The sequence below is a fragment of the Panulirus ornatus genome, chromosome 6 (assembly GCF_036320965.1).
Source record: "Panulirus ornatus isolate Po-2019 chromosome 6, ASM3632096v1, whole genome shotgun sequence".
Lineage (NCBI taxonomy): Eukaryota > Metazoa > Arthropoda > Malacostraca > Decapoda > Palinuridae > Panulirus > Panulirus ornatus.
The window spans coordinates 36,035,930-36,052,441 of record NC_092229.1 but is presented as its reverse complement, the minus strand read 5'-3'; the positions used below and the strand labels follow the sequence as shown (position 1 = coordinate 36,052,441).

The 16,512-nt window shown below is 47.7% G+C and overlaps 1 protein-coding gene across 8 annotated transcripts in view; it reads right to left on the bottom strand.

The window, feature by feature from the left end:
* The window catches only part of LOC139749157 (glutaminase kidney isoform, mitochondrial-like), a 488,059-nt gene that overhangs the window by 95,592 nt on the left and 375,955 nt on the right, over positions 1 to 16,512 (bottom strand). For 5 of the 8 annotated variants that reach the window (XM_071662800.1, XM_071662801.1, XM_071662799.1 and 2 more), the window contains 3 exons: positions 13,015 to 13,147; positions 7,983 to 8,110; positions 6,908 to 7,023 (listed from right to left, as the gene is read on the bottom strand). In XM_071662800.1, the coding sequence (XP_071518901.1) occupies positions 6,908 to 7,023; positions 7,983 to 8,110; positions 13,015 to 13,147 (377 nt within the window). Of the gene's footprint in view, positions 1 to 6,516; positions 6,633 to 6,907; positions 7,024 to 7,982; positions 8,111 to 13,014; positions 13,148 to 16,512 lie in introns of all 8 variants that reach the window. The other 3 variants (XM_071662802.1, XM_071662806.1, XM_071662803.1) reach the window with 2 other exon arrangements.

The window sequence follows — 16,512 nt, the reverse complement described above, 5'->3', positions numbered from 1 at the left end:
CTGGTTCAGTCCATTGACAGCACGTCGACCCGGTATACCACATCGTTCCATTTCACTCTATTCCTTGCATGCCTTTCACCATCCTGTATGTTCAGTCCCCGATCGCTCATAATCTTTTTCACTCCATCCTTCCACCTCCAATTTGGTCTCTCACTTCTCCTCGTTCCCTCCACCTCTGACACATATATCCTCTTGGTCAATCTTTCCTCACTCACTCTCACCATGTGACCAAACCATTTCAATAAACCCTCTTCTGCTCAATAAAGTGCCATGTAGAAATTGTGATAAGTTTTAGGTCGGGCAGACTGGTAAGGATCTTTCTGTTAGACTTAAGCAACATAAATATAGCTTAAGAACGGGACAAGAATCAAATGTCTTGTTCAATCACGTTAAAAACTATGATCATTGCACCGACTGGAGTAATGCCATCTCAGTTATTAACTCTAACTCTAGTACCACGAGAAATATCATTGAATTTTCTATTACTAGATACACAAAGAATTATAATCTTAATATAAGTGAAGGTCTATACAAATTGGATAACTTTATTGTTGACAAAATTTGTAAACTTATTGTTCACATAAGTTTATGATAAGCTTGTTGTATGTCTGGGACAATCGCATGTTTACCAAATGGCGTCCTAGCTACGTCTCTTCGTTGTATATCAACTGACTGTTATATTTCTCTCTTTTGTCTCCCCTGATAATGTGATTATTACCTGAAAGTGCACTAGGGAACTTATCGTGTTTCATTTTCCCCGTGGGATCATAGGAATATATATATATATATATATATATATATATATATATATATATATATATATATATATATATATATATATATATATATATACATATATATATTTATATCTTTTTTCTTTCTTTCATACTATTCGCCATTTCCCGCATTAGCGAGGTAGCGTTAAGAACAGAGGGCTAGGCCTTTAAGGGAATATCCTCACCCGGCCCCCCCCCCCCTCTGTTCCTTCTTTTGGAAAATTAAAAAAAAAAAAAAAAGAGAGAGAGGAGGATTTCCAGCCCACTGCTCCCAAAAATATGGAATAAAATTTTCACTGTATATCGTAACTAAATATTCTCATTGGCATTTATTCAAAAAAAGAGGGAAAAGGTAATTATGAAAACATGCACACGAGATAAATTCTCACACACGATATTTATCTTATATTTATGAAAGTATCTCTGACTTGGTGCAAGCAGCCTATCCAGGGATAGCCGAGATTTTTTTCCAAATTTTTGTGGGGAATTCTATCTTAGTCATTTCCCCCATCTGCTTCACAATCATCTGCTGCATCTGCTCTTGGAACTTCACAATACTTTCTCGTTTAACTTCTGACTCCTTCTCCAATTTTTCCATTGTGTTGTCATGACGTTTAATTTCTTGCTGAATGTAATCTACTCTCTTGTTGGCATTTTGTCGTGCTTCTTCTAGATCCTGGCGTATCAGGGATGGTCCAATCAATTTGTACGCTACACTACCTTCATCCAGCAACTCCAGTTCCTCTTTAACTACTTTATTTTCATTTAGTTGACCATCAAGTTGTGACCTTAAGCTTGTTGTCTTGGATAAGTCTTTTTGTATTTTCTTGTAGCCCTCAACTTCCTCCTTCAATTTCTTTTGTAGCATTTCAGGACCCACGATGGCTGCTGATCAATATATATATATATATATATATATATACATATATATACATACGAACAAAGTGCATATGAACGCGCACTTTCATAGAACATACAAACCTCCAACAGCCGGGATCGAACCCGGGACCCCTGTGCAACAGGTAGGAGCGCTACCGTTAGGTTATGATCACCCCTAATAGGGAAATGACTATTCGAATACTATGTACTCGAATACCCTTCGTCTCAAGTTGTGGAGTAACGGGGTCTGATGGGAAATGACCAATGTAGACTCCGTTGCTCACCATATAAACAGAGAGAAAAACATATACCTTACAGTTATACTTGATGATACCAGTAACACAAAAATAGATAACTACCATGGAACAAAGAGATTAGACAAAGAAACAATATTAGCTGCATTCTATACTACGCTACATACTACAATAAACAATTCACGTCCATACTTACCATCATTAAAACCATAAGAAAAACAACTTGACATAGTGGTAGGCCTACCTAGCAGCAGTGGCCTACCTAGCACAGTGACCCTACATAGCAGTCGTGGCCCCAAATAGCAATAGTGTACCTACCTAGCAGTAGTGCACCTACCTAGCAGTAGTGGTCCAATAAAGCAGTAATGCACCTATCAATCAGTAGTTGACTTGCCTAGCAGCAGTGGACCTACCTAGCAGTAACGACCAAACTGGCAGTAATGGAAATTCCCAGCAGTAAAGGCCCTATCTATCAGTAGTGGACCTACATAGCAGAGGTGGACCTGCCTAGCAGTCGTGGCCTTATCTAGTAAAAGCGCGCCTCTCTGATAGCAGTAATAGTAGTAGTAGTAGTAGTAGACCTACCTAGAAGTAGTGGATCTACCTAGCAGTAATGGATCTACCCAGCAGTAGTTGATATACCTAGCAGTAATGTACCCACTTAACAGTAACGCACCTACCTAGCAGTAGTGGACTTCCCTAGCAGTAGTGGACTGGCCCAACAGCAGTACATCTACCTAGCACTAGCGCACCTGCCAAGCAATAGTGTACCTACCATATATATATACCTAGCGGTATATATATATATATATATATATATGGTGTACATATATATATATATATATATATATATATATATATATATATATATATATATATATATATATATATATATATATATATATATATATATGTACACCATATATATATACCTACCTAGCGGTAGTGGGTCAATCTAGCGGTCGTTGATTTACCAAGCAGTCCTGGACCTGCCTAGCAGTCCTGGACCTGCCTAGCAGTAGCGCACTTACTTAACAGTAAAGGACCTGCCTAGTAGTAGTGAACCTGGCTAACAGATATTGAATTACCTAGCGGTAGTAGGGGTTGCCTAGCAGCAATACAAATGCCTAAGACTAGTAGATCTGCTCAGCTGTAGTATAGGTGCCTAACAATACTGTAGGCGCTATGCAGTACTTACGGTGCCGAGCAGGACTGAGGTTATACGCAGCATTAAAAATGTCTTGCAGTTACTAGAGATGCCTTACAGTACTGATGGTGCCAAGCAGTACTGATGGTGCCAAGCAGTACTGATGGTGCCAAGCAGTACTGATGGTGCCAAGCTGTACTAATGATGCTTAGCAGCATTGGTTGTGCCAAGCAGTGTTGGAGGTGCTGAGCTGTGCTGATGGTGTGTCTAGCAGTACTGGAGTTGCTTAGCAGTACTGGAGGCGTCTAGCAATATTGGATGCGCTAAGCAGCACTGATGGTGTTCCTAGCTGCACTGGAGGTGCCAAGTAGCACTGATGGTGTTCCTAGCTGCACTGGAGGTGCTAAGCAGTACTGATGGTGCCTCGCAGTACTTGTAGTACTCAGTAGTGCTGGAAGTGCCTGGCGGTAGTGGAAGTGCCCACCAGTGCTGATGGTGCCTAGCAGTACCGAAGGTGCCTAGCAGTACTGGAGATAGCACGCCTTACTGGAGGTGCCTGGCAGCAGTGAAGGAGATTAGTAGTACTGTAGATGCCTAGCAGAAGTGAAGATCCCTACCAGTACTGGAGATGACACGCCGTACTGGAGATGCCTAGCAGTAGCGGAGGTACCTAGTGAAGGTGCGTAGCAGGACTAGAGGCACCTAGCAGTAGTGGAGGTGCCTTTCGGTACTGGAGATAACTAGCAGTAGCGGAGGTGCCTGGCAGTAGTGAAGGAACCTTGTAGATGTGCATAGCAATACTGTTGGTTGCCTAGCAGTGCTGAAGATGCCTTGCAGTATTCAATATACCTTGCCGTAATGGAGGGGTCTAGCAGTACTAGAGATGCCTAGCAGTAATGGAGGTAGCTAGTGGAGGTGCCTAGCAGTAGTGGTGGTGCCTCACAGTAATGAACATGCCAAGATGCCTAACAGTAGTGAAGATGCCGAACTGCAGTGTCATAGTTTACCTGCACAAAAGTTAGTGAGCTGCACGAGGAACACTTGAGAATCTGGGTCATAACAAGGCAAAGGACATCATTAGGACAACACTGAATTTCTCTACTTTTTTCTTTAAGATCTTGTCTAACGATTTACAGTATATATATTTACAGTATATATATTTACAGTATATATATTTCCCACGTTTGCCACAAACTGACAACGTTCATGCGTTCTGAACAGTTGTTCAGATCAGAATCATGACTTCATACGAAGGTAACTACATTCGCTTGGCCATATATGGTCCATATGATGTACAGAAATAGGTTTCGTATGATTTGATACCTGGATGATAATCTCGGTATTATGTATAACGTAAGTCGACTGTTTGAACTACATGTGGAATGATTCCCAGCAAGACTTTCATCGCAAATTGTAAAGAACAGTGTTGAGCAAGGCTACGGCTATGTTGGTATATAACTGGGAGATAAACTTGCATAAACTCTAGATATATTATCAGTTCATCCCACGTATCCAAAGTAAATATGCAACATCGTCTACAGTTAAAAAAAAAAAATCTTGATGATTGAGAATATCATACACCTATTTTTCCCACCTTTATGGGTACGAGTTAGCGCTTCTACATATGAATGAAATTAGTCTCAGTTCATTAACCTTTCTGAGAAGAATTTAGGTACAAAACCATCTCTTGGCAGTTAAACGAGTTAATGTATAGCCATTACTGGTACATGTGATGACTAGATACCACCACTACAGTTGTATTCGCAGGAAGGAAGACAAAATTCAAACCAAACTCTTGAGTTAATTTGTAACAGGTGGACAATCTGCTACAGTGTTATGGATCTAGAAATCGACTGTCAATCTTGAAACAATTACCGAGCTTTTTTTTTTTTTTTTTTTACATATATCCATGAATTAAGTACATTCCACACATGCACATTTACAAGATTCTCACCTTAAAAATTACACTTTTGGGATAAATGTTTCTGAAAAGGTAGTCAGTACTAAACCCGAGCTTTGCTGGTAATTTTGAAAGCTACCTCGCTTATTATGAGGGATATCAGCGTCACATACAACCGAAACGTAGGAAGGCTACCCCATGCACCACTGCCAACATGATGCCTGTGTTAGGCTACAACATGACCAGGTACTATGACAATAACCAGCGTTCAATCATCTGTATCCTTAGCAAACACAGGTGAAGTATGTACGTATTAGTTATTTCCAACAAGTACTGTAATAATCCAATACAAAGTAAACATTCTAGACAGTCTTGTCTTGGTGTACGTTAACCACCAGATGACATACCACTTTTGAATTTGTGGTTCCGTCGTCCCATGACGCTCTTCGACGAAATCCCTGTTCTCAGGGAAGGCGCCTCTGATTTGGCTAGGATTTCTTTATTGAGAGTTCCTAGTTTAAGGTCACCACGCGGCGTTTTACTTGTGATACAACTCAGTCCAGTATGATCAAATATGGCCTTATATATTCTCAATAAGGTGGTTGATGTTAGCTAGAGTAAGGTAAATATATACACAGTAGTAATGAATATGATTTCTTTCATCTCATTGCCTAAATATCTCAGTCCAAGGCCTTTATGTTGCGTTGTCAGTGGCGTTGCAGCAAACACTTGAGGATGGGCGCAGGAAATAATGTTTCGTACGAGTAAGGCGATAGAAGGAAATAGGAGCCAAACCTCATTAGTAATCATACTTGGTTATTACACAATGAAAACGAGGAATTCTGAATTAAATTCTGAGTCAAGCTGAGATTCACCATGCCGGAGGAAATGAGACGTAAACATACTATCAAACTTTTGAAGGAAAGGAAAAGATTCGAATCTGTTTTTCGGGAAACTTGACAACAGATAAAACAATAGCCAGGAGGAGAGATGCCAGCAGTTCTGTGGAGACGCTGGGATGGCCTGGACACTGAGTGGAAACAAAGCACTACAAACGTATGGATGGAGTCATGAACATCAGAGAGAGAGAGAGAGAGAGAGAGAGAGAGAGAGAGAGAGAGAGAGAGAGAGAGAGAGAGAGAGAGAGAGAGAGAGAGAGAGAGAGAGAGAGAGAGAGAGAGAGAGAGAGAGAGAGAGAGAGAGAGAGAGAGAGAGTAAAATACTGTGAGAATCGAGATGAAAGAATTCCAATTACAGAAAAGCAACACGAGATATGTGGTGTAGTTGCCTGAGGAAAGACATCAGTACAGAAGACATAGTTGACAGGGTAAATCGAAGTTAGGCGGGAGAACGAGGAAGGGAAGGTAGAAGCTACAAACCAGAAGGGTAAGATCCACAGGCAAGCGAGGGCTGCAGGCAGCGTCAGACACCAAGGTAGAGTATAAGTGTCAAGCAAATGGTGACAGTCTGAGGTGAGGAATGTAACTCTAAACCTGAGAAACCAAACACAAGTTGTGTAGATTTGGGTGAGAGTCGAAGATATTGTAGTGAAGGACGTACTGTTGTAGTCGAGACATAGCTCATTGTAGTAGCGTCCGGAGGCTTCCATACCGATGTAGGAATGGACTTCGGCATCATCCAGTTCTCCCAGGGCCAGCGCGTAGGTCAGGGCATAGCTGCAGAGAGACACCAGCGTTATGCGCTGTCGCGTCGCCTGGCCTCCACTGTGACTGACTCATGCTGTCTTCACCTCCTTCCATCTTACCTGGTCATTACCATCATAACAATCTATACATTACTCAAGCACTAACTCCAGCAGCTGTATTCTTCTTCACATTTCCTCCGAGCGAATAGCCTACGTCTCGACTGGAAAAGGTACCATGACACCTTACCCTGTGAGCATGGTGTCGCAGGACGGACAAGCACCATGCACATTATCCTAGCTACTTACTTCTAAAATCGAGGCAAAGCTCATTGAAGTACCGGCCAGACGGCTCCATCCCGATGAAGCTGTGTACGTATTCCGGGCCATACACACCCGACGCCATGGCGTAGGTCAAGGGCTTGCTATTCCCAGAGAATTAAAGGAAAGTTGTAGAACTAAACAACAGGGTTGCCATCAACATCAGACGAAAAAATTAAAGGATAATACATCACAAATGAAGCTGAAACTAAACAAAGAAGGTGCCAGCACCTATGAATGTACTGGTGAGAGTTGAGGATGACAGAGTGAAAAGAGGCTACGCTCTCCCACACTTGCAGTACTGCGGGGGTCCTGGTAGGGCTTCAAAACAAGTAATGTACCCCTGCAACACACATGTCACTGCAACACACGTGTCACTGCAACACACGTGTCACTGCAACACACGTGTCTCTGAAATACGTGTACAGACGATAAGAACTTAAAGGATGACAGCAGGACTTCAGGAATGGATGTGAACATCATCAATATCCTACCTTATCATGACTATCAAAGATTCATGATACCTACTTATAAAACATAGTCATTTGCGATACATGCATTCACAGCTGTCGTGTATACGTGGGGGCAGTAGCCACTGTCTGACCAATGACATTATATTTACATCTTAACATATACATAGAAATACCTCACCTGCACTACCTCTTGAAAACATACCTCATACTTTATTGGACTCTGATAAAATCCAGTAGCATAAGAAATATAACAAAAAATCTCTCATTTCAATTCATAGACGTGGGCGTCTGCAGGAATTTTTCTAGGTGGGATGGGTGGTGAGAGCAAAGCCAAAATTACGAGCCTTTAAAGTGCTGCCACAAGAGGTAAGAGGAATGTGATGCAATAGGCGTCCCAGTAGCATTTGTGGGACATAACATTACAGCTTTACGAAAGTTACTTTCTCATTTTCCAGGTGAGGCAAGTCTCCCCTTGCTCTCCCTCCACCTCTGCGGACGCCCATGTCCTCATAAGATCCAGAAGGAAACACGAAATACCAAAGATTGGAACCAAGATATGAGGTGTGAGGCGACGGACGAGAACCTCCTACCTGCAGGACTGAAGGGTGAAGGGCACATTGACGTCCCCGAGAGAGTGTCTCTGACCGTCGACGGAGCAGATGGAGACGCCCCAGTGCTCTGGATTGGAGCGAGCTAGTTGAGGGATGTAATGGGCCACCTGCAGGAGGAAAGCAGTACGATTTAGAAAGTGTTTCCAGGAAAGGAGACGACTGGAAAAAGAGAGTAAATTTGCTAAAGACAGTGGAAGAAGAGGGAAGTAAGAGGATTACGTACGAGAAAACGCAGGTAAGATGACTGAGTTGCAAATCTTTAGATGCAGAGACGTCTGGTACATTTTGCCCTTTGACCTTTTCCGGGTCAGGTCAGAAGCCAGACTATGATAGTGAGGGATAGTGATGAGAGGCTCCTCGATTTCCTTACTGGCAGGACAGTTGTGAGGACTGGAACACGATATAGGCTGAACGGGTTCTATATATATACAGGGTAAGGCTACTGTCTCGTCTAGTTGAAGGCGATATTACTAATTCTAATTTCTTATAGCTTATTACATGAAGGCACAATTTTTGCATTAACCCCGTTTTCAAACGATGACCACTGATATTACCCCAAGCGTAAAGATTTGAGCAATCGCACCATCTTACAAGTCATGAAAACCATTTAATATATTCAGTAAGCAGGCAAGGAAAACTTCGGATGTAAACCCAACACTAGATCTTCCTTACATGATACTGTCACTGAGGTGGCGATGTTGATTTATTACTTATAAACGATTTGGAAGAAATTTCGTAGATAATCAAAAATTCTGATTATTTCTAAACAGCCGTCAAAGTAATTATTGTTGCATGTTTTTTGGCACCTCCTTACCTATATCAGCTTATATTTATGAGTGTTTTTAATCATTTGTTTCAACTGTCTTATATATTTTTGGCATGACATTTGGGAAATAAAGAAATAAACTCAAAACTAACAGACGGAGGCTGCAGTCTTCTCTGCCTGAACACCAGCACTCCCGGATACAAGCAGATATTATCCTCCTTGCCTGAGCATATTCCATCTCAAGCTTCACCCACACCAGTGGAGCTGAGGTGAAGTGAGGCAAATTGTACATATGCTTGACACGAGCAGTTGATCTGTGTTTGAACCTGTTTCTTAAAGTGAAGCGTTACTGTCGTATTTGCTGCGTAGTACAGGTGTACCTGGGTGACACATGTCATGGTGTGGGTAGTCCAGTTGTTCCTGAGTGACACAGTGCAGGTGTACCTCGGTGACATATGCTGTGGTGTGTGTAGTCTTGGTGTACCTGGGTGACACGTGTCATGGTAGGGGTAGTCCAGGTGTACCTGAGTGACACATGTCATGGTGTGAGCAGTCGAAGTGCACCTGGGTGACACATGTCTTGGTGTGTATAATCCTGTTGTACCTGGATAACGCATGTCATGATATGGGTAGTCCAGGTGTACCTGAGTGACACATGTCATGGTATGGGTAGTCCAGGTGTAACTAGGTGACATATGTCATGGTATGGGTAATCCAGGTGTACCTGAGTGACACATGTCATGGTATCGGTAATCCAGGTGTACCTGGGTAAAATATGATATGGAATGGGTAGTACTGGTGCATCTGTGCGACATATGTTATAGTGTGGGTAGTCCAGGTGTATCTGGGTGACACATATCATAGTGTGTGTAGTCCAGGTGTACCTGGCTGACAAATGTCATGGAGTGGGTAGTACAGGTGTACCTGGGTGACACATGTCATGGTGTGAGCAGTCCAGGTGTACTTGGTTGACAAATATCATGGAGTGGGTAGTCCAGGTGTACCTGGGTGACACATGTCATGGAGTGGGTAGTACAGGTGTACCTGGGTGACACATGTCATGGTGTGAGCAGTCCAGGTGTACTTGGTTGACAAATATCATGGAGTGGGTAGTCCAGGTGTACCTGGGTGACACATGTCATGGTGTGGGTAGTGCAGGTGTACCTGGCTGACACATGTCACATAGGCATTTCGGGTGTACCTGGGTGACATGTCATGGTGAGTGTAGTCCTGGTGTTCCTGGGTGATGCACGTCATGGTAGGGGTATTCTAGGTGTATTTGTGTGACGCATGTCATGGTGTGGGTAATCCAGGTGTATCTAGGTAACACACGTCATGGTATGGGGAGGTCAGGTGTTCCTGGGTGACACATGTCATGGTGTGGGTAGTCCAGGTGTACCTGGATGACATGTATCAAGGTGTGGGTAGTCCACATGTACATGGGTGACACATGCCGTGGTGTGGGTAATCCATGTGTACCTAAATGACACATGTCACGGTGGTGGTAACCCAGATATTACTGGGTGACACATGTCATGGGGTGGGTAGTCCAAGATTTCCTGGGTGACACATGTCATAGTAAGGGTAGGCCAGGTGAAGCTGTAAATTACAAGTTGATCAATTGTAAAGTTTCCAGCTTTCACTTTACTAATTTAATTTTCCTGCTTTCGCTTGATCTCTTTTCATCTTAGTTCAAATAAGACGGTGAGGTTCCTCTACCATTGAGCATCCAGTATATTCCCTAGTATCATGTTTCTCCCAGGTCAACAAATGGTCGTCACTGTATAAGACCAACTTGTGAGCACGGAGTCCGGCCTGATTTCCACCATGGATACCTCTGGACGTTACTTATCATCATTGGCAGATAACCTTAGCGAACAGGATGCTGACACCAGTCAAGTCAACCGGTTCCCGACTGGTTTACCGCAGTCAACTGGAGTTTCAGATCAAAGCAGATATAAAGCCATGTGTTAGAAGATGCTATACGTCTCTAGATGTCATGCAAAACTTCAACTACATAAACCAAAGAAAATGGGCAATGTTATGAAGCAGCCAGAGAGAGAGAGAGAGAGAGAGAGAGAGAGAGAGAGAGAGAGAGAGAGAGAGAGAGAGAGAGAGAGAGAGAGAGAGAGAGAGAGAGAGAGAGAGAGAGAGAAGCAGCGGGTGTGGAAAGGTTGGACCAGGTGGTGGAGCAGCAGGTGTGGGAAGGTTGGACCAGGTGGTGGAGGAGCAGGTGTGGGAAGGTTGGACCAGGTGGTGGAGGAGCAGGTGTGGGAAGGTTGGACCAGGTGGTGGAGGAGCAGGTGCGGGAAGGTTGGACCAGGTGGTGGAGGAGCAGGTGTGGGAAGGTTGGACCAGGTGGTGGAGGAGCAGGTGTGGGAAGGTTGGACCAGGTGGTGAAGCAGCAGGTGTGGGAAGGTTGGACCAGGTGGTGGAGGAGCAGGTGTGGGAAGGTTGGACCAGGTGGTGAAGCAGCAGGTGTGGGAAGGTTGGACCAGGTGGTGGAGGAGCAGGTGTGGGAAGGTTGGACCAGGTGGTGGAGGAGCAGGTGTGGGAAGGTTGGACCAGGTGGTGGAGGAGCAGGTGTGGGAAGGTTGGACCAGGTGGTGGAGGAGCAGGTGTGGGAAGGTTGGACCAGGTGGTGGAGGAGCAGGTGTGGGAAGGTTGGACCAGGTGGTGGAGGAGCAGGTGTGGGAAGGTTGGACCAGGTGGTGGAGGAGCAGGTGTGGGAAGGTTGGACCAGGTGGTGGAGGCAGCAGGTGTGGGAAGGTTGGACCAGGTGGTGGAGGAGCAGGTGTGGGAAGGTTGGACCAGGTGGTGGAGCAGCAGGTGTGGGAAGGTTGGACCAGGTGGTGGAGGAGCAGGTGTGGGAAGGTTGGACCAGGTGGTGAAGCAGCAGGTGTGGGAAGGTTGGACCAGGTGGTGGAGGAGCAGGTGTGGGAAGGTTGGACCACGTGGTGGAGGAGCAGGTGTGGGAAGGTTGGACCAGGTGGTGGAGCAGCAGGTGTGGGAAGGTTGGACCTGGTGGTGGAGGAGCAGGTGTGGGAAGGTTGGACCAGGTGGTGGAGGAGCAGGTGTGGGAAGGTTGGACCAGGTGGTGAAGCAGCAGGTGTGGGAAGGTTGGACCAGGTGGTGAAGCAGCAGGTGTGGGAAGGTTGGACCAGGTGGTGGAGGAGCAGGTGTGGGAAGGTTGGACCAGGTGGTGGAGGAGCAGGTGTGGGAAGGTTGGACCAGGTGGTGAAGCAGCAGGTGTGGGAAGGTTGGACCAGGTGGTGGAGCAGCAGGTGTGGGAAGGTTGGACCAGGTGGTGGAGGAGCAGGTGTGGGAAGGTTGGACCAGGTGGTGGAGGAGCAGGTGTGGGAAGGTTGGACCAGGTGGTGGAGCAGCAGGTGTGGGAAGGTTGGACCAGGTGGTGGAGGAACAGGTGTGGGAAGGTTGGACCAGGTGGTGGAGGAGCAGGTGTGGGAAGGTTGGACCAGGTGGTGGAGCAGCAGGTGTGGGAAGGTTGGACCAGGTGGTGAAGCAGCAGGTGTGGGAAGGTTGGACCAGGTGGTGGAGGAGCAGGTGTGGGAAGGTTGGACCAGGTGGTGGAGGAGCAGGTGTGGGAAGGTTGGACCAGGTGGTGGAGGAGCAGGTGTGGGAAGGTTGGACCTGGTGGTGGAGGAGCAGGTGTGGGAAGGTTGGACCAGGTGGTGGAGGAGCAGGTGTGGGAAGGTTGGACCAGGTGGTGGAGGAGCAGGTGTGGGAAGGTTGGACCAGGTGGTGGAGGAGCAGGTGTGGGAAGATTGGACCAGGTGGTGGAGGAGCAGGTGTGGGAAGGTTGGACCAGGTGGTGAAGCAGCAGGTGTGGGAAGGTTGGACCAGGTGGTAGAGCAGCAGGTGTGGGAAGGTTGGACCAGGTGGTGAAGCAGCAGGTGTGGGAAGATTGGACCAGGTGGTGGAGGAGCAGGTGTGGGAAGGTTGGACCAGGTGGTGGAGGAGCAGGTGTGGGAAGATTGGACCAGGTGGTGGAGGAGCAGGTGTGGGAAGGTTGGACCAGGTGGTGGAGGAGCAGGTGTGGGAAGATTGGACCAGGTGGTGGAGGAGCAGGTGTGGGAAGATTGGACCAGGTGGTGGAGGAGCAGGTGTGGGAAGATTGGACCAGGTGGTGGAGGAGCAGTTGTGGGAAGGTTGCAGGTCACCAGTGGTGACGGGGAAGCGTGAAGAGCATGACAGAGGCATCAACAGCAGGTGAGAGGACAATACCTTGCCATCAATGTTGGCGCGGCACCGCTCGTAGATCTCGTCGATGTGGTGGCAGAAACCTCGGAAGTCTGGGATCACGAAGGAATTGGAGAACGCCTTCACCACCACCTCCATGTTGTCCGAGATGATGCTACTGAGAGGCACAATGATAGAGTGGCTGTTGGTGGGGTTGTGTTGTGTGGCTGGTGGTGGGGTTGTGTAGGGTGGCTGGTGGTGGGGTTGTGTAGTGTGGCTGTTGGTGGGGTTGTGTAGTGTGGCTAGTGGTGGGGTTGTGTAGTGTGGCTGTTGGTGGGGTTGTGCAGGGTGGCTGGTGGTGGGGTTGTGTAGTGTGGCTGGTGGTGGGGTTGTGTAGTGTGGCTGTAGGTGGGGTTGTGTAGGGTGGCTATTGGTGGGGTTGTGTAGTGTGGCTGTAGGTGGGGTTGTGTAGTGTGGCTGGTGGTGGGGTTGTGTAGTGTGGCTGTTGGTGGGGTTGTGTAGTGTGGCTGGTGGTGGGATTGTGTAGGGTGGCTGGTGGTGGGGTTGTGTAGGGTGGCTATTGGTGGGGTTGTGTAGTGTGGCTGTAGGTGGGGTTGTGTAGTGTGGCTGTTGGTGGAGTTGTGTAGGGTGGCTGTTGGTGGGGTTGTGTAGTGTGGCTGGTGGTGGGATTGTGTAGGGTGGCTGGTGGTGGGGTTGTGTAGGGTGGCTGTTGGTGGGGTTGTGTAGGGTGGCTGGTGGTGGGGTTGTGTAGTGTGGCTGTTGGTGGGGTTGTGTAGTGTGGCTGGTGGTGGGGTTGTGTAGTGTGGCTGTTGGTGGGGTTGTGTAGTGTGGCTAGTGGTGGGGTTGTGTAGTGTGGCTGTTGGTGGGGTTGTGTAGGGTGGCTGTTGGTGGGGTTGTGTAGGGTGGCTGTTGGTGGGGTTGTGTAGTGTGGCTGGTGGTGGGGTTGTGTAGTGTGGCTAGTGGTGGGGTTGTGTAGTGTGGCTGTTGGTAGGGTTGTGTAGTGTGGCTGTTGGTGGGGTTGTGTAGTGTGGCTGGTGGTGGGGTTGTGTAGTGTGGCTATTGGTGGGGTTGTGTAGGGTGGCTGTTGGTGGGGTTGTGTAGGGTGGCTATTGGTGGGGTTGTGTAGTGTGGCTGTTGGTGGGGTTGTGTAGTGTGGCTGTTGGTGGGGTTGTGTAGGGTGGCTGGTGGTGGGGTTGTGTAGTGTGGCTGTAGGTGGGATTGTGTAGTGTGGCTGGTGGTGGGGTTGTGTAGTGTGGCTGGTGGTGGGGTTGTGTAGTGTGGCTGTTGGTGGGGTTGTGTAGTGTGGCTGTAGGTGGGATTGTGTAGTGTGGCTGGTGGTGGGGTTGTGTAGTGTGGCTGGTGGTGGGGTTGTGTAGTGTGGCTGGTGGTGGGGTTGTGTAGTGTGGCTAGTGGTGGGGTTGTGTAGTGTGGCTGGTGGTGGGGTTGTGTAGTGTGGCTGGTGGTGGGGTTGTGTAGTGTGGTTGGTGGTGGGGTTGTGTAGTGTGGCTATTGGTGGGGTTGTGTAGTGTGGCTGTAGGTGGGGTTGTGTAGTGTGGCTGGTGGCGAGATTGTGTATTGTGACTGGTGGTGGGGTTTTGTGGGGTGGCTGTAGGTGGGGTTGTGTTGTGTGGCTGGTGGTGGGGTTGTGTAGGGTGGCTATTGGTGGGGTTGTGTAGTGTGGCTGTAGGTGGGGTTGTGTAGTGTGGCTGGTGGTGGGGTTGTGTAGTGTGGCTGGTGGTGGGGTTGTGTAGTGTGGCTATTGGTGGGGTTGTGTAGTGTGGCTGTAGGTGGGGTTGTGTAGTGTGGCTAGTGGTGGGGTTGTGTAGTGTGGCTAGTGGTGGGGTTGTGTAGTGTGGCTAGTGGTGGGGTTGTGTAGTTTGGCTGGTGGCGAGATTGTGTATTGTGACTGGTGGTGGGGTTGTGTAGGGTGGCTGTAGGTGGGGTTGTGTTGTGTGGCTGGTGGTGGGGTTGTGTAGGGTGGCTGGTGGTAGGTTTGTGTAGGGTGGCTGGTGGTAGGGTTGTGTAGGGTGGCTGTTGGTGGGGTTGTGTTGTGTGGCTGGTGGTGGGGTTGTGTAGGGTGGCTGTAGGTGGGGTTGTGTTGTGTGGCTGGTGGTGGGGTTGTGTAGGGTGGCTGGTGGTAGGTTTGTGTAGGGTGGCTGGTGGTGGGGTTTTGTAGGGTGACTGTAGGTGGGGTTGTGTTGTGTGGCTGGTGGTAGGTTTGTGTAGGGTGGCTGGTGGTAGGGTTGTGTAGGGTGGCTGTTGGTGGGGTTGTGTAGGGTGGCTGGTGGTAGGTTTGTGTAGGGTGGCTGGTGGAGGGGATATGGTAAATGGTTGGTGGTGGGGTTGATGTGGGTTTGGTAGATGTGGTTGTCGAGCGATTATAGTGTGATTGTTGTCATGGTGTGGGAAGTATAGGTTTACCTGGGTGACACATGTCATGGTGTGGGTAGTTCAGTTGAAATGGGTGACACGTCATGGCATGGGTAGTCCAGGTGTGATACATGTCATGGTGTGGGTAGGCCATGTGTACCTGGGTAAAACATGTCATGGTTTCGGTAGTCTAGGTGTACCTGGGTGACACACATCATGGTGTGGGTAGTCGTGGTGTACGTGGGTGACACATGTCTTGGTATGGGTAGTGCCGCTGTAACTGGGTGAAACACGTCATGGTGTGGGGAGCTGTGATGTACATGGGTGACACATGTCACGGTATGGGTAGACCAGTTGTACGTGGATGACATATGCCATCGTGTGGGTAGTCCAGATGTACCTGGGTGACACATGTCATGGTGTGGGTAGTCCAGTTCTACTTGGGTGAGGTTAGGTTAGGTTAGGTTAGGTATACCTGGGTGACACGTGTCATGGTTCAGGTAGTCCTGGTATATCTGGGTGACATATGCCAAGGTCCATATGGGTAGTTAAGGTGTACTTGGGTGATAGATGTCATGGTGTGGGTAGTCGTGGTGTACGTGGTTGACACATGTCTTAGTTCGGGTAGTGCAGCTATAGCTGGTGACACATATCATGGTATGGGTAGTCCTGGTGTACCTTGGTGAGATATGTCGTGCTGGTAGTCTAGGCGTACCTTTGTGACACATGTCATGGTGTGGGTATTCCTGGTATACCTGGGTGACACATGTCATGGTATAGGTACTCCCTGGTGTACCTGGGTGACACATGTCATGGTGTGGGTATTCCTGGTATACCTGGGTGACACATGTCATGGTGTGGGTATTCCTGGTATACCTGGGTGACACATGTCATGGTGTGGGTATTCCTGGTATACCTGGGTGACACATGTCATGGTGTGGGTATTCCTGGTATACCTGGGTGACACATGTCATGGTTTGGGTATTCCTGGTATACCTGGGTGACACATGTCATGGTGTGGGTATTCCTGGTATACCTGGGTGACACATGTCATGGTGTGGGTATTCCTGGTATACCTGGGTGACACATGTCATGGTATAGGTACTCCTGGTGTATCTGGGTGACACATGTCATGGTTTGGGTATTCCTGGT